Source organism: Parambassis ranga, chromosome 22, assembly GCF_900634625.1.
Source record: "Parambassis ranga chromosome 22, fParRan2.1, whole genome shotgun sequence".
Lineage (NCBI taxonomy): Eukaryota > Metazoa > Chordata > Actinopteri > Ambassidae > Parambassis > Parambassis ranga.
In genome coordinates, this window is record NC_041042.1 from 13,507,101 (window position 1) to 13,525,479 (window position 18,379).

The 18,379-nt window shown below is 42.9% G+C and overlaps 1 protein-coding gene across 1 annotated transcript in view; it reads left to right on the plus strand.

Moving 5' to 3' along the window:
* The window catches only part of hs6st1a (heparan sulfate 6-O-sulfotransferase 1a), a 48,855-nt gene extending 30,476 nt beyond the window's left edge, over nucleotides 1-18,379 (plus strand). Inside the window, exons 2-4 of the mRNA XM_028395137.1 lie at nucleotides 10,834-11,056; nucleotides 11,927-12,175; nucleotides 14,797-18,379. Coding sequence (XP_028250938.1) covers nucleotides 10,834-11,056; nucleotides 11,927-12,175; nucleotides 14,797-15,114 — 790 coding nt within the window. The 3' untranslated portion in view covers nucleotides 15,115-18,379. The remainder of the gene's footprint in view (nucleotides 1-10,833; nucleotides 11,057-11,926; nucleotides 12,176-14,796) is intronic.

The window sequence follows — 18,379 nt, forward strand, 5'->3', positions numbered from 1 at the left end:
TTGCATCAATGTAAACACAACAGCTGTTTTTTTTTTGTTTTTTTTTAATCCCTTTCTTCCTTTCAGCCAAGGATGGGAACATCAAAACGGGCCTGGACTTTCATCCATCCACTGCCCCTTTTTTCTTCTTTTTTTTTTAAATTTCTGTTAAAAGGTCATTTGATAACAGCACTTCCAGGTCTTTTCTTATCCTGCCCTCGATGTTAGATCCTCTGCACAATTAACAGCCTTTTAAATCTCTGAATGCACAGTCAATATGCACCCAACAGATGGTGCGTGGCTACACTGCTTTTCCTCTTCCTCACATCTTGTTTTTTTTTTTTTTTATCTTTTTTTCCTCTCCACTAGCCAGTAACAATTTGCTGCTCAGTGTATGTTAGGTGCATGTTGCTTTGCATTTGTTTGTTCTGCTCTCTTTCTCTTTTTATCGCAGATGTAGCCTGAAATCACGTCTGTCACACTGGCCTTAATCTCGGGGTTAGCAGCTGCCAGTTGATTGTGTGTGTGTTTGGAGTGCAAGTGTGCCTATGTTTGTGTGATGTTCTGTGAAGAACCAAATAGGCAATTAGAATCCCCCTCAGTGCTCTGGTCGACCTGAACGTGTAAATGTTTGTTTGAAGCCAGTGGTCAGTTGATAATTGAAGGAACAGTTTGACATTTTGGAAAGCAGCATCTTCACAGGAGTTATATAAGAAAAACTCCATCATGTTTGTACAATCAAAGCCAGGCTATAAGGCCAGTGACCAATCAATAAGGTCTGGCGCTGGTCAAAGGAAATAATTCTGCATGAATCGCACACAGTTGGATTTTGTTTTGTTTGTTTAATAGATTCAAAACGGTTTAAAAGAAATGAGTTGGTTATATGGACAGATTGTCTGACTTTGAACTTTCCAGTGGTCCTTGAACGCAACACATTTGATGAAAGTTTCTGTCTGAAAATATGACCGAATCTCAGTTTTTCATTCAGAGCAACAACTTTCTTTATAAATCAAAAGATTTAAATCACAAGGCCATCTAAAGCCAATAAAGTGAAAAACTGACCAATGAGCAACATGTGGAAATCCCACCTTTTTCCAGGTTCCCTGTAAACTTTTAATGAAACTTATGACGGTATAATGTAGTTCCTGTAGTGCTAATTAGGGGGACTGAGTGGTACCAGTTAAACCAATCCGACAAAGCCATGTCAATTAGTAAACTTTAGAGGTGCCGCTGTGCAGATTTTATGACCTTCAGACTGGGCTGTATGGCTGTGTCTTTCTGTTCGTGCTAAGCTGACAGGCTGTAACTAACTACATTTGTCAGAAATATATTGTACATCCCAGTACTTCCCAGTTATTTATTAAGTGCATTCTTGTTTTATTGCTTAAAATGTCAAGGAGGTCTGAGTATGGTTGAAAGTGAGAAAGGAGTAAATGAGGACAGGAGGAAGGAAAGGAGGAGGGAGGCTGCAGCCTCACAGCTCGTCCGAGGCAAAGCTGGAGCTGTGAGCTTGAGTTACACTGCTAGACAATAGGCTTCTTTCACTCACACTTACACAGACACACACACGACACAGAGAGGCATTCTGTCTCAAATGCTGTTGTTGCTCCTGTTGCAAAATATTTGGCTGTTATTATTTCATTATGCTGCGTTCTTCCTGCCCTCATGCCTCTCCCAGTATTTCTGGTTTTCATTTTCTTGGCTGGATGTTTCTGTTCAGCTGATTGGAGGCTCTGTGTGTGTGTGTGTGTGTTTGAACTTGCCATGTGACATGTATCTCGCCTGTACCGTATGATTGCATATGATAACAAAGGCTAATTTTAGCTGTGAAATCCCTCTGACATTGCGTGGCTGAGTTGCTGCTGCATAATGAGAGGGCAAGCACAGGGACGAAAACCGGGGAATGTCATCCCTATTCTTTAATTCCCTGGAATTTTCTTTCCAGTTTTCCTCTGTGCCTTGCTCATGCGATTCCCTCTCTCCAGGCAGTGCTCATTAGCCCCTTGGCCCTCTCTAAACAGGTGGGGCATGTTTGGCACAGCCCTCCGACATGCAGTCAGGCTTAATTGGGCTTGGAGGACCCCTTAACTACACACACACATACACACACACACACACACACACACACACATGCATACATCCCTATATGCACCCCTCCCCTCCTCTCCTTTCACACTTTCCCTCCATTTTTAAAGAGCCAATTGTCCCCTTTCCTATTCCCCAGGGTGAGGCTGTGGTTCCTGGGCCGGACGACGTAAATCCAGCCTCAGGCCTCGGGGCTAGCTCACTGACGGACTAACTGGCCTCCCGGCTGTGTGCACCCCCCCCCAAACACACACACAGAGCCACACCCACACCTCACCTCTGTCAAAAGATAATAACAACCATTACCCATACAGCCTCCATTGATATGCAGACGTATCCCCCAAATGTCACCGGGCTGTTCTAGTCTTTGGCTCCTCCATCTCCTTGCTCTCTCTCTCTTCTGTTTTTTTCCCTTTAACTTTCCACCTGGCATTTACCTCTCCACTGCCTCTTTATGTTCTACTCCTTTCTGTCACTGGCTCTTTCTCTTTGTGTCTTGGTTGCCAGAGATTTTTGTGCAGAAAGAGAATTGTTTTTCTTTTACTTTTCAAGGATCGGGAGAGTTATTCTCATGTGACTATACTGTTTTGTGTTTGTTTGTGCTGCATGCCACTGCTGAGGCAAAAGATGAAGTATCACCATTCCTATCGACAGTATGTCTGCGTAATTACAGCTGCATCGGCCTATTTTCTATTTTTTTTTTATCTTCTCCTTCCTGGGCAAACACTTGACACCACCTTTAAAAGAGTTTTCTTCAAAAGAAAGAAAAATCCTGCTCTTGCTTCTGTCTCCTCTCACATCTACTGCTACTGACTCAGCAATATCTTATTATTCTGTTTATTCACACAAACAAATCCCTGCTTTTCCCACACACACACACACATATACAGATGTAACTAAAAAAACAAGCGTTTTATCTCTGTTTGTGTGTTGTGAGGCTGCGCAAGGCAGGTGGGGAGGTTTGTATGTTAACTGCCTTATCACTCCAATTTCACACTCTCGCCTCCAGTCACACACACACACACAAACACAATGCACTCTCACAGAAACACCCTGTTGCCTCCAGTCTCGTATGTGACGACTGATTAACGGGGAAACAGGGGGTGTCACACACATACATACACACACACACACACACACTCATGCACACACTAATCCCAGCCAGAGGGGAGGTTTTGTGTGTATGAGTGTGTTAATGAGTGTGCACGGCTGCCTCTGTAATGGGGCCACCTGTCTACTCATTAGCCTCGTTACCCAGCCTTTTAATTGCCCCCAAACTCTGCATCATGGCTCCTTCTTCTTCTCTTCTTCTTCTTCCTCCTCCTCCTCCCTCATTCTTTTTTCTTTTCATCGCTGTAAGTGAACTATTGGGACGTATCAATAATCTGACATCACTACATACAGCAAGTACATGCAGGTGTGTGTGTGTGATGGGATTGGGTGTGGTGTTGTGAGTGCAGCACAGCCATATGTCAGCGTATTTAGCAAAGTGATTGCTTTGACCTCAGTATCAGGAGGCATATGAACATGACGCTGGGTGGAGGGGATTTATAAATGCACACACACACACACACACACACAGACACACACACACACAGGGATATCAGGATGATTTGTGTTACCTTGAACAACCTAAAGCTCCACCTCAATCCCTCTTGCTTTCTGGCTCATGTTCCCTTTCCTAAATGGCTGCATGATTATGAAAAAGGAGTCTGATTACTGTATTTTTATTACTACTGTGCTAACACTTCCAATCATGATTATTTTTCTCAGCTCCAGGAAACTACAGCTGATTGTTTTATTGAATCCCCCCCCCCCCCCCCCCCAGCTTAGCAAACATTTTCACTTTATTTATTTCGGTGCAGTATTTCTCAAAGTTGCTGAAAGCAGTTTTTTTTACAGCCTTTTATACTCTTATTGTGGTCTATTTTGTACCAAATTCAGTTAATAATGACTTCTTTATTGCTTTGGGATGCAGCAGCAAGCCAAAAAGCAAACTGGATTTATAGCTTATTTGTCATCATCTGTCTTGAAAACCAAAGATGAAACTAAGGTTTTTTGGGGGGAAGCATTTATTTTTCTGAAGTGATGAGTCGATTAAAAGGAGCTAAATATATAATTTTATGTAACAGCTGGAAAAATCTAAAGACAATGGCACGTCTGTTTGGGGAAAAAATGGCTGTTACAGTACTTTATCAAACTAAAAAACAGTTTTTTGTCAGTTGAAGTTCCCGTTGCTATGTCCCCTCTTGTGGTCACATGATTAGGTATATGTCTAATATGTCCAGACATATTATAATATAGGGCCCAAAATACAGGAGCATTTTTGCTTAAAGCTGGAGTATCAATCAGTTGTCAGACTAGTTGCAGATCATCTTTCATAAATGTTGCGTGAACATGCAGTTTTATCTGTAAATGGTGAGGCAGAATCTCAGACTCTTAAAAAAATGTGTATCTTCTGGCAATGTATCATATGTGGCCATATCTTTCCATCAGATGCACATAACTTTGATTTGAAAACATGAAAAATGATCTGCGATTACATGTGCAATCCTCCATGTCCTCCACCCATCTCCCTCTCACCGAATCCATCTTATTTCCTCCCTCACTCTCTCTCTTACTCTCAGACAGTTCTCTGGGCTGTTGCCAGTCAAGTTACATGAGAGAACAGGCGGCCGTACATTCCTGCTGTACATAGCTTTGCACTCAGGGGATTCCCTTCCCTGTCTCCCACCCTCCCTCACTCTCTCATGCCCCGTCTTTGTTTTTGTCCATTTCTGAACTGTAACGTCTAACTCTGTGAGCTGTGGGCTACACTGAGGCATTCTTCTTCTTGTTTGCCCCTCTCCTTTGTCTTGTAATCACAGAAAGGTTTCTTTTTTGCTGCAAAAATACAGCTAGTGTTATTCTGCACTCATGGCATAAGCTACGTTTTCACACGCTCCTTTCGTTATGGTCGCACGGCAACTCCCACTTGCATTGCCAACTTGCATGTTTTGTAAAGAATACCTTACATGCAGAGAGGAGCTCTTTGAATACTTTGTTAGTGACTGCAGGGGCTCTGCAACATTTCTTTGCGTTATTGCATTTTTTTTAGGTCCTAACCAAGAAATACGGACTGTTGTTTTTTTCTATTAGCTGATAAATTAATTAGTATATTGTCTTCAGCTGCAATAACTGCGGCCTTTGTGTTATTTTTTGTGTTATAATCTCAAAACAACCACAAATGGATAATCATAATTCCCTGAAAGACAAGTGGACAAATTTAAATTGCCTGTTTTTGTCCACAAAAAAGCAGCCACCATTTAGTACATTGGTGTAGTAAATGACTAAATATATCATTAATATATAATAATATAGTCAGTTAATATAAAATATTTTAGGCACAAGTTCCTATAATCAAAAGTAAGGCTCCAAACAGATTGTGAACGATGTGATGAGCAGCCTTCTGTCATTTTTAGTTGTAAATGAAATATCTTTTAGGTTGCTTGAGTGGATATAATAAGCAATTTGACTCTGTCTTCCTTTGCTCTGGAGAACTGAGCTTTTTTTTAACATTTATCAGAATTTAACATTCTGAGCATTTGCCTGCTTATCTGAGTCACATTTGCCTTGCCACATCAGCACATATCCAGTCCATCCAAAAGTCTGCAAATCTGAGTCAGGATGTTTTGATATATAGAAAATGTGGAGGAAAATATTCAGAAACCAGAACTTCTTGGCACACTTTGATTCCTCTTTGCTGAGAGAACAAAGAATTTCCACATATGTCCTCATATTTAACCACATGCTCTTGGATGTCTGCTCTGCCTTCAGTGTGGCCCCTGCATGTCCCCTCACTTCCAACACTGTCGCCACTGTCTCCTGTTACTTCCCTGTGCTCTTACTCTCTGTTTTCTTTCCACTCTGTTCCTCATACATCCTCTGTGTTTAAAGTCTAAATTACTAAAGCGGCCTGTCTGAGTCCTGAGGCTGTTATCGATCAGCTAACAGAGAGGGAAGAGGAAGAGTAAGCCAGGCCAGGCAGAGAAAGACGCTTGGATAGCTTGTCTGAACCAGTGGGTCTATTTCTGTCTGTCTCAGTGCGTCATTAGTGACCAGGAGACACACAGGACACACATGGGATGAGATGACGGATGGTGAGCAGAGGAGAGGAGAACAGGAGTAGGAGTGGAGGGGTGAAGTTTAGACTTGACAGGTCACCTTTTCAGAGAGAGACTGAGATGTAAACGAGGCAATTTCAGTCTGGTCCGGTTGTGTGTAGCTTGATGCCTGTCAGCTGCCAAACAAATCACACTGTGTCGTTTAAGGCATGCAGTCCAACCCGATGATGATTTTAAATCTGTGTGAGTGGGTGTTGCTGCGAACGATGACGTGTGTAATGGCACACGGAGAACAGGAAACGACAGTCTGCTACCGAGATTCAAGTCCTGACATGTCGCCTCTCGCTCTCCCATTTCTAAACATACACAAACACACACTCTCTCCAACATGGTTGATATTAAGTGCATCCACAGACGGTACATTCCATGTCTCAGTGTGCGGAGGGCCTAGACTACCAGGGCTTTCCCTGGAAGATAAGCTGGACACAAACAAACACACACACCCATATATAAACACCGTACTCCTGCTGGCTTTCAAGGACAATCAGATTTTAATCCCTCGTTTTCATAGTGGCGTGTGTCAAATGTTTAGATGGAATATTGATAATGATAACATACTGATATACAGTAGCGCACTACGTTCCAGTCCATTATGTATCAAGCATGTCTCCGGCATGTTCTGATGGGTGAACTTGTGTATCCTTTTTCCAGCTAAAGAACGTTTTCCACGTTGACTCATATTATTGGAACAGCCCACCTTTCTGTTGAAAAACATGCCTGAAATTCCTTCTTGCATGAAATCTTCAGAGGCATAAACAATATCAGGTTTTTCTCCCAATTTGTTTGACATGCCTGGCAGATGCCTCATTTCTATTGGCTGATTTGTCACACCAGCATCTAAAGAACATATTGTTCAAACAATTAGAAAAGAAAACAAAAAATCTAGCCACTTAGTGGACAGCTGTGCCTAATGCCTGATCCTAGCGTGGTCTGTTAGAACTTCTTCTTTTCACTGGACAAACATGTCTTTATAGTTTTGTGTTTTTTGTTTTTCTCTTCATAATTATATGTATATTTTAACTTCTAAACTTATTGAGTCCGGATTCCATTTTTAGAGGTGGGAAAGAGCTGTGTTGTTGGGTGGGTCTGGTTTCAACAAACATCCGTGGACTATTAATAAATCATGGCTGGCTTACGCAGTAGGGTGCTGCTGGCATCACTGCGTTTGTGTGTCTGAGTGCTTTGTATGAGCATGTGTAAATCATAATACGAGCTATAACCTTATATTTAAACTGCTTTTCACACTCTCTTGAGACACACAGACTTCATATCTTTTTGCAGCTACAAGATTTTCTGTGCACTTTTTTGTGCTCCTGTTGTTGCCTCCTATAAATGGAGACTCTGTTAGTTGGCGTTCACTGAAAATGGTACCCAGTTCCTGGTTAGAGCCAAAACTAGAGAGGCAGACAACAGCAGAAGATGTGCTAAAGGAAGAGGAACGGCAGGAAGGGAAAGACTGAAAGAGAAAGCAAAGAGGGGTTAAAGAGAGAAGGTAGAAGTTGTAGAAGTGGTGATTTGTGACCTGCAGGAAATAGACTCATTTTCTCCAGGCTCTCGGAGACCATAACAGACAGAGGCATAGTGTGTTTCCTCTTGATAACGCTCAGCACACTCACATGTACTCTCATTTTGACTGCAGAGTCTGACATGTGTTGCTATTTGAAGCTGTGATTCAAGCTGTAGATGTTTATTCAGTTATCATGATGATGAATTAGTTATTGTCTTGACAAGGTGGAAAAGGGCTTCCAGGCGTCTTTTTCCTCACTTATCTACGGCGAACATGGATCGAACCACATGGATGTCAGCGATGGTGAGGAAAAAGAGAGCAAAATGAAAATGTGTTGCAGGCCATCTCGCTTTCAATGAGTAATTTTGAGAAAAAAGAAAGACAAAACACTGCCCTTGTGTGGAACCCCATCACACCTCTTCCTGCTTTCTTATCAGCCCACTCCACCATCTGATAGGAGATAAAGTGTTCACCGATTAGTCGACATGTTGGATGACTGAGGAATGCAATTTTGTATTTTCTCGCAGTCATAAAGAAGAAACCAAATGAAAAATGTGTGGCACGTAAATGTAGTCTACAAGAGGAACCTTCAAGGTGTCATTTCCAGACTGCAAATTCCTGGCAAATGATGTTCTTAAATCACCACAGTGAGAGATTGAGCACTTCATATTAGCTTTGAAGTTAATTTGACAAGTGTGCATATGCTTCAACTGCAGCAAAATCACCTGTAGGAAAAAATATCAGTTCTGTCACCTCGGAGGCAGAGAGAGGTGTGTGAGGGAAGTGGACTTGCTGAATATGTGTGTGTGTGTGTGTGTGTAGTCTGTGTGTGGGTTGCAACATTATTACCTTGGGTTCTGAGTACACGGCCAGACATCATTAGGCTTTAAGGCGAGAGAGTCTCCACTGCAGCGATTTTTGCCGTCTGCCTGACCCAGCAGACACGACAGGCAGGCACGCCGTTTAAGATCATTTATTTGGGTTTGCATGTAGACCCGTGTGTGTGTGTGGGTTACTACGTGTGTTGCGCCCTCTGTGTGTGTGTGTTTGTTTGCGTGTTATTTATTTATTTTTGCCTAGTAATATGCCTGAGCCTTCATTATAGCTGGAGCCATAACTTTGATAAATCACTTGGGCTTGGGGCCCTCACTGCTTTCACAGTATTAGAAAACTAATTGAAATTCTCTTCCGCCCCCTACTCTCTCTCTCTCTCTCTCTCTCTCTCGCTTCCACTTTTTCTCTTTCTGTTTCTCACCCTTTCCCTCGTTCTCTCTCTTCCTGTCTGTGTAGCGAGGGCCAAGCAGTGCAATGTTTTTCAGTGGAATAGAAGCCAAGAGGGGGAAAATGTCATCACTGATTTAATAGGCGTGTTCTTACTGAGAAACACACACACACAGCATGGGCACAAACACACACGCTGTACTGTGGGGAGTGTTAGGAATCCTGATAATGTCATCATAGGAATCTCCATAATGTACCCCTGTATCTCCTGCAGGCCGTAGTTTGACTCTGTCTCTCCTCTGTTTCCCCGGTTTTGGTGATATAGCGATGAGATTTTAGGTTTACGTTGATGGGATTTAGAGTTAAGATACTTGTTTCCATGGCAGTGATCTCCCCCCGCTGTCCCTCGGATTTTGGGTCTGTTTGGTTCATTGCCTGGGATCTCCCAGCTGCCACTGGATTGAGGGTTTAGTAGTTTTATTGTCGATGATCCCTCCTGCTGCTACTCGATTTGTTTCATTTGCAGGAATCTCCCCATGTTGCAGCTAAATTCAGGGTGTGGTTGTTTTGTTGCACAGAATCTACCCTCCCAGATGAAATTTGGAGGTGTTTTACTGTCCTGGATCTCTTGCCGGCTTTGGTTGTTTTATGAGGCTCCATCTCTCAGCTGTTGCCAGATTTAGGGTTCAGTTGTTTTGTTGCTCAGGATCTCCCTGTTGCCACTGGATTTTAATATCGCAGCACTGCTACTGTTTGTGTGACACTTGGGGCTTTGTGTCCACCCCTCTTCTCTCACCGGGTGAGCTTTGTAGTGTGAAGCCAAAGATATAGTGATGAAAGCCACAGACTGTGTGTGTGTGTGTGTGTGGGGGGGGGGGGGGGGGTATTTGAGGCAGCTTGTGTGAAGCAGCCGATTTCGTGGAGTCCTGTCAGCACACAAAATTCTCTCTGCAAACATTCCTCTGACGTGATGCAAGCCGAGGAGAGAAGGGCAGCGGGTGTGCCAGTGTGTGTTGACATGCATTTGTTGCCCAGACAAATCCATACCATCGCTCTCAGGCACGCTGCAGGCACATAGTCACACACGTACACACACACAGGATGCATGTGTGTGTGCGTGGTTAATGAGGATGTGTTGATTGATTAGACTGCAGTAATTAGCTGGAGTGTGAAGGCCTGGAAAGGTCTCCGCTCTGGTGGGAGTGTCCCCTCTGGAGAGACATTGAACTGTGCTATGCACCATTACATTACACACACACACACACACACACACACACACACACACACATCACAGCAACAGTCCCATCCAAATCTCAGTTGTGGGATGAGTCATCTCTCAGAGGCAGACCTAATACTTGGTGCAAGTGTAAAGCAAGAGAAGGGATGTTTGCTGTGTGTGTGTGTCCTGAGTCTGAGACATAAGGATGTTTGCAGCATGGAGATGTGTGGACCACAGTCAGATGTGCTTGTGCCAGCAGTTTCTTTTCCTGCACAGTGTGGCCTGAACACTGACCTGATCCTTTGCCCTACAAAACAGCTTTCTCTCTCACCTCCTTCCTCTTCCTCTTCCTCCTACTTCTGCTCATTTGCAGTTTCCAGACCTCTTTTGTACATCACAGACCTGCTTCTTGTAAATGCAAATCATATAGCACTAAGTATGACAACTACCTTTGAATTAGTCGGATGTAGAATGCTGCAGGAAACCATTGCAAACAGTGCCACCACATGGTCAACAGGAGAACTACACCTGATTTTGTTGTTTAGGTTTGTCGTTTCTGTGCAGTTAATGTAATCATTTTATCTTCTCTTCTCTCCATCCCTCTATGTTCTCCTCCTCTCTTTCACTCTCCTCCCCCTCTTCTAACTACCCACAAACAGGAAGTTCTACTACATCACTCTGCTGAGGGACCCCGTGTCTCGCTACCTCAGTGAGTGGAGGCATGTGCAGCGGGGAGCCACGTGGAAAACCTCTCTGCACATGTGTGATGGACGGACCCCGACGCCCGAGGAGCTGCCCTCCTGCTACGAGGGGTCTGACTGGTCAGGCTGCACCCTGCAGCAGTTCATGGACTGTCCCTACAACCTGGCCAACAACAGACAGGTACACAGACGTGTATCTAGATGTAATACACTCTTTAAGTCAGCCAAAACCCTCAACCATTTTCGTTTTTTTTCTTTTAAGTTTTAAATGCAGATTCTGTGTTACTGAGCACACTGAAACAGCAGTGGATCTGCGCTTCCTCTGTATGCTTTATCTGGATCACCATAAAGATTATTGTGCAGACGTCAGCGTGGAAAATTAATCTCTGCAGAGAAACAGATTAAGTCTTGAAAAGATGCATTTTAACTTCACATGGCATCGAATGAGCAATGCAAATCTGTCTCTTATTTGTTTTCTTACATTCAGAAAGAGGCAGGTACATGCACAGGATGAATTGCACATGAATAAGAATACACACACACACACACACACACATCCACATCCACACACACTTACTCATACACAGTCAGTATTTTGCCTGCTGGCTATAAACACCTCAAATTCACACCCCTCTTTTCTCATGCTATCTCAGTCTCCCACCTCAACGCGTTGGCCAGCTTATCTCATCTGAGCCTGAGGGTGTTATTACTCAGGGTCCTACGACTAAAAAATGTGGCACACACACAAACTTAAGGCATCCTGATGGACCAGGAGGTGTACAGAATGTACGCTTGTGAATCAGAATCAGTGTGTAGTCTGTAAGGTCATAAAGTAAACTATCGTTTTGGAAGAAAATTCACTAGAATTTCCACAACTGTAGTCCAATATGTAAAACTGATGATCAAGGAGTGTTAATGGGAAAGCTGTTAATAACACTGGGCTCATTCAGGACTACAATATCAGGCTTGCAATATTTTCATGCTCATTGAGTCTGTTGGTTGTTGACTGTTGGCATCAGTGGTTGATTCCAACTTTTCCCAACATCCACAGGTTCGTATGCTAGCAGACCTAAGTCTCGTTGGCTGCTACAACATGTCCACGGTTCCAGAGAAGAAGAGGGCTCAACTTCTCCTGGAGTCGGCAAAGAAGAACCTGCGAGACATGGCCTTCTTTGGCCTGACAGAGTACCAGAGGAAAACCCAGTTCCTCTTTGAACGAACCTTCAGGTTGCGCTTCATTAGGCCTTTCATGCAGTACAACAGCACCCGGGCTGCGGGGGTGGACCTGGACAACACTACGGTCAGTGCAACATCTCATTCACCTCAGTAATACAAACAATAACTGAGCACAAATACTTCCACATTCCAGTCATTGTCTGAGGGGATTGTGAGCTGTATGTGGTTCCACCATAGAAATAATAACCTTTTAAACTTATCAAAAGCCAAACTTGAAAATTAAACATAAAGAATATGTTTATGTTTCATATTTTTAATCATCTTACAATCTCGCAGATTTATCTGGTGACCTTTGCAGAAGTACAAAGAGTGGATAAATTAGATCCCCACCAGCCACAGTAAAATGCTGCTTGCACACTAATGTATAAATATTAGAAAGCTATAATATCATTAATAATCTGAACCCAAAAAAACTTTATCAATCCCCACAGGGAAATTACTTTGTAACAGAAATATTACACAAAATGGAGGAACTGTATAACTGAATAGCCACAGGATATTAGGACCTCCTGTGACATTCAGTGTTGCTTTTAGTCATCATTCGTTTCTGGCTGAAAGTGCACGGTGGAGAGGGGGGGGGGCTGTTGTTCATAGCAGAGAGGAGTTTCGACACCTTCCTCCTCTCCAATGCTGCATACAGGTCGTTGGGCTCCACCTCCAAGACTGAGCTGAGTACTTCCATTGCCAATAAGGACATTGTTTGTTTTGGTATTTTCTCACATTAATCCTGTGACACTTCAAATGCAGAAAAAAATAGCATGAATAGCAAAAAGTCAAAGATAATCTGAGAAAGAGAGCAGAATAAAATGGAAACACAGAGGAAACGACCTCTGTCTTATATTGCTGTGAAATGAGTTGGGGTGACTGTCGCTTCTAACAGAACAGCAGCTTCAAACATGTTCTTTACACTTTGATTGGTCCTGTGTGGGAGTTCTGAAGCTCTATTCCCAGCAAATAAAAGGATCCTCCAGTACACAGCAGACTGGTGATTTATACATCAAACCCAGTTGGCTGGAGAGTAAATAAAATATGCACAGCTGACAGACGCTGTGGGAAATGTGGACCAATGGTTATTAACATAAAAAAAGAGAAAATATCCTGTTGTGACTGTGTGTGTCTGACAGGTGGGGAGTCGATGTGGTGATTTTATGTAAAAAATTAGTTTTAAAATAAGCGTTCAAATCTAAAGGCGCTGTGTGAAATTGTGGTATTTTAAGCAGAATTATTACTTTAGACTCTGCTGCTGAAAAGCCCACTCGCACCCTCCTGACTTCAAGACCCCGCTGAGTCATTTTTGATTGAAACTGGTTTCTAAATTATTTGACGGCTGTTCCCTTAGCGTCTTCTTAAGCTGAGCGCCGTCTTCCTGGCTTTGTGCCGTGTGTACCCCACGCCGCTGATCAAACATCTCTAATTTTTTAACATTGATGCAGCATGTCGCTTCCCTCTGTTGTCGCGCACGTTGTTCATGAATGCTATCCAGCACTCCATCGCAGATTTCAAAGGCATTCTCTTAATTAAACACATTTCCCCTCTCCGTGTTAAATTCACACACAGCAGATGATACACGGCAGTAAAGCCAGCTGGATTGCACAACCGAACATCAAACACATTTCTGTTGTCTCCGCGCTGCCAGCGCACTCTCTCTCTCCTTTAGTTTCCTCTCTCTCTCTCTCTCTCTCTGTCAAAGCTCTTTAAAGCATTTGTTCAAATGTCATATTATACAGCGTTTGCACAAGTAAAACTTTTTTTCTGGAGGACACAGAAGTTTACCTGCATCACATTCAGGATTCAGGGACTAAATTTAGTTGCAGTAAAATGCCAGTTCCTTCTCTGAGGATAGGCCGGCATTACAAAATGAAAAGCATATTTGCACTATTTCATACATACTGCACTTACTGAACTGCTGATTACCTTAATTGTTGTGATAACATGCAGCAATAAGATGAGGCATGCTGTAATTTATTAGCCATGTTGAATTAGCTACTGATAGACGAGGCTGATGTCTGTTTTCACATGAAAAAGGGACATAGCGGCTGCTCAGACCCCGTCTGAGGAAGCAAACAGGGCTGTCTGCAACCTCATTTCCAAAAAGCAGTAAATGCAAACCTGAGTTTTCAAACTGTGGTCGGTGGGACTTTGAAAAAATCTGCATATTATTAATGGTATAACTAAACACTGTGTATGTGCAGAAACAGTGCTACAGTTCCAGAAATACATTTTTCTTCCTCAGCTACAGCTTATGTGTCACGTCACTCACAAAAGGATGATGTTCTAGTGATCTAGCGTGAATGTTAGCATGAGACGGGCCGTCATGTGTCTTGTTTGTGAAGAAAAAAGTCATCAGTTATAAGAGATGGCAGGGAGCAGAGGGTGGAGGGACTGAGTAGTTACAAATGCTAAAAACGTCCCTGCTTCAGGGGTACTGCTGTCTTTGCTTTGTAATGCTGAGCATTTCTGGTTGGTCATTAATCACTGGAATCTCTAGATACCACTGTAATCAATGTTGGGACAAGAAGTGGACATTTGTAAGTGGAAATTTGAGGGTTTCTTTAACGAGAAAGTAAGTTAAAGCTAAAAAGGGAAGAAGCTGTGAAATTCAGAATCATTATCTAGTCCTCAGGAAAAGACCTAAGCAATAACTTCCTCTGATCAACACTATGTCTTCTACTCTGCCCTTCACAGGTCCAGCGCATAGAAGAGCTGAACGAGCTGGACATGGAGCTGTACGACTACGCCAGGGACCTGTTCCAGCAGCGCTACCAGTTCACCAGGCAGCAGGAGAGGCGGCAGCAGCGCATCAAGAACCACATGCAGCAGAGCCACCAGGGCCTTGGCCTGGGCGTCAGCCTGTGGCCGTCCCGCAGCCGGCAGAGTTTGTTGTCGACACTGGAGGACGGAGAAGGGGAGAGGGAGGAGGGGGAGGAGGGAGGCAGAACGGAGGAGGCGGGCAGCAGGCTCCCCACAGAGGACTACATGAACCAGATCATCAACCGCTGGTAGCAGCAGAATGAGAACAAACAAACAGACACGCATATGTAATGTGAAATACACACACTGACACACACACACACATATTCACAGGTGGCGCCTGCTTCAAAGACACAAATTACTGACAAACAGACTTTACTAGAGAGTTGGGCTGCAGGAATCGGAGTCCAAGTGGGTTGCTATGGAAACCTGGGCTAGTCGATTGCATCAGCTTGCATTATTGAGGTTTGCCCAGTTGTTATTAGCGCCTGCTTGCCCTTTTCCCCTTCTCTCTGCGTTTCTTTGTCTCTCCCATCATCATTACTGACTGAGCAGATGAGAGATATTTTTAAAAGTTGCTGACAACCAAGTGTCTGAACCACGTCTCCCGCCTCCGCTACTCCTCCTGTATTCCTCTCGTCCTCTGTGGAGCCTGATGTGGAGCATGAGAAAACGAAATTAAGTCTGTGAATTTCCCGCTAATCCTTGCAGAAAAGAAAGGACCAGAATTCTTCCTGGATGCTCCGATTTCAAAGAAACTGGGAAAGCTATGAAAGTGTGTTGATGGCTGAGCTGAACAAAGAAAATGGCGGAAATACATTAGGGACTGAACCAGAAAGAAAGAGAAGTTGGACTGAGTTGTGTATTAAAAGCTTTCTGCTAAAAAAAGAAAAGAAAAAAAAAACAGCCATTTCACCCATGAACACGCTTTGGTCATGAAATAGTCTCATTCTCATTTTAGGATGATTTCATATGTATTTTCCTTTTGTGTTTATGCTTTTTTAAAAGCAGAATTGTAATAACACTGAGACCAATATTGCTGCCTAATGAAAAGTGATTCCTTTATTTCTTTATTTTTATTTGTTTTATAAGTCAAAGCTAATGGATTGGATTGACGTACAATGGACCATAGCCATTACTGAAGCCTTGCTTCTTAGGGGGGAAAAAGTAGCCTGTTTTTCTGTTAAAGGTTTCCAAAGCTCCTGTCGCTTAACAAGTTCATTATTTCTCCTTTTTTTTGTTCCTTTTTTTTGGGCCACCAGTCCTGCAGAGAATGACAGCCAATTACAGAGCCGAATCTCACATAGGTGCGAAAAAATCAAAGGGAGGGAGAGGAGTGAGACTGCTGTAGGTTGTTGCCAGGAACTGTGCTCTGTGAGCGGCAAGCGCTTTGGAAACCTTAAATCAGACAAATGCTTGAGATGGGAGCTGTGGAACTACTGGTCACCATGGCAATGTGAGCTCTTAACGTAGTGGGTGGCATTTGAGTTTCTTCTTTTTCTTTTTCTGACTGCATCAGTTTTAACCAGGCCTCCGTCCCACCTGCTGAAAAGGGCGCACACTGGGTTTGGTGACCTGCAGTTCATCAGTGTGCGTTTGTAGTCGCTTTCACCCTGAAGAACGGACGGGGCGAGGTAGCAGTGCCTCTATGTACTGGGATCATAGTCAACATAATTATTGCCAGATATTATGTCTGCATTATATTACAGTAATTTCTCTGACTACTTGCAAGTCTGTGTGTGTGAGAGTGTGTTTCTGTGTGTGTGTGTGTAAATATTATGTACAGTATGCCTTTGACTGGTGTATGTGTATGCCTTTGTAAATAGTGTGCCTGCCTGACTGACAGAGGATGCCTGATGAGTTTGTGAATGATTGATTACAAGACCAATTTATCTGGCCATTTTTTTATTTTTATTATTATTTTTTTGTGGTGGTGGGCAGTGCAAAAGTCCCTCCAACAATGTGTCACAGCAGTGTGACCAATACAGTGATGCAAGCCCATAATACTCCCCTCTGTCCCGTCCTTCTCCCCTTTTTCTTGTCTCCTTCTCAGGACATAGTTCAAGGACTGTACGATTATCTTAATTTAAATAACCTGTGTGGCGGCAGTTCTGGTATTCAGTCATGTAGCGTTCCTTATACAATTTTATCCAAAAACAGGTCTCGCCTCCAGTCATATTTGTGATATCTCAAGCATGTGTACTAAACAAATTGTTCCTCTGAGGCTAAACCAGCATTTAGATGTGAGTGAGATCTTTCCACAGACCTCCCTTTTATGCTGGAACGTACGATAAGTCGGCTGCCCGAGCTGCGTTTAGTAGAGCTGCTGACCCCTGTGGGATCGAGAACATACCTTTGAAGATATGGATAACAATTTAGAAAAAAATTATTTCCCCCCCTAAGGTTTGTGTAGGGAATACCGACTGAAATGAATCACAGATGGGGCTGTAACAGCAGCAGTTTAGATCAACTTTCACTAATCCATGTTAAGCTAAAATAAATCTTTTGGCTTTTGTCTGCGTGCAGAGGATTGTACGACAGAGAAAAGCTGAGCACGGTTTGTTTTTTTCAGCTGAATTTTAGTGAATCTTTTGTGCATATTATCAATAGTTGGTTGGAATGGGGGGCGAGTTTAACATCACAGCACTCATCTGTGGTTTTAAGCAGTTTGATTCACCTCATTAAAAGGTGATTACAGCACAGTTAAATGACAAATGTTGACAAATGGCTTTACTTTGATGCAATAAAGGGTTCAGGCTAACTTCTGCATTTGATAAAAAAATCAGCCCTTTTTCACATGAAGATAGCAATAAGAGTCGAATGTCAGAGGGTGCATGCAGACAACCTGCTTGATAAGATAAATAACACAGTGCATCCTGTTAATTATAGAAGTAAACAAATATCTGGCGTCCATTTTTCCTGTTAATTTCTAACAATCCTTCCGTCTCTGTATTTGATCAGCTCCTTTTAAATCAGGGATGATTCATGAAGAGAAGGAGAGAAGAACAAGGGGGGATGATGAAAGGTATTGGGACACATCCAGAGTCAATATGCTTCTTTTTGTGTAGCCTTCAAAGTAATGCAATAGGGACAGAGAAATGGATATGGATGGAGAGAGAGAGAGAGAGAGAGAGAGAGAGAGTCTCCCTTTTTCATATCAACTTCCTCCCCACTCTGGTTATTGTATTCTTGAAACTGGAGACTTGAAAACGCTGCAGCTTTCAGGCATTTTGCCCAAAACCTTTTGCATTAGTCTCCAAATTAATAACAGTCTCTGCATTAAAACCAATTCTCTACCAGGAGAGTATTTTATTTTCAGCACTCCAGTTTCAAGTAACCAAAGCAGTCCTCATAAATACCCTCCACCAAGATGATTCCAGAAAGTGATGCTGTAAAGCTATACTCAAATATTTTGTGTGTCTCATCACTATGTATCTGATGTCTTAACAGCGTTTCCTTTGTGACAAAGAAGCTACCCAGGTTGTCGCTAGCATCAACTTTTGTTTTTTTTTTGTTT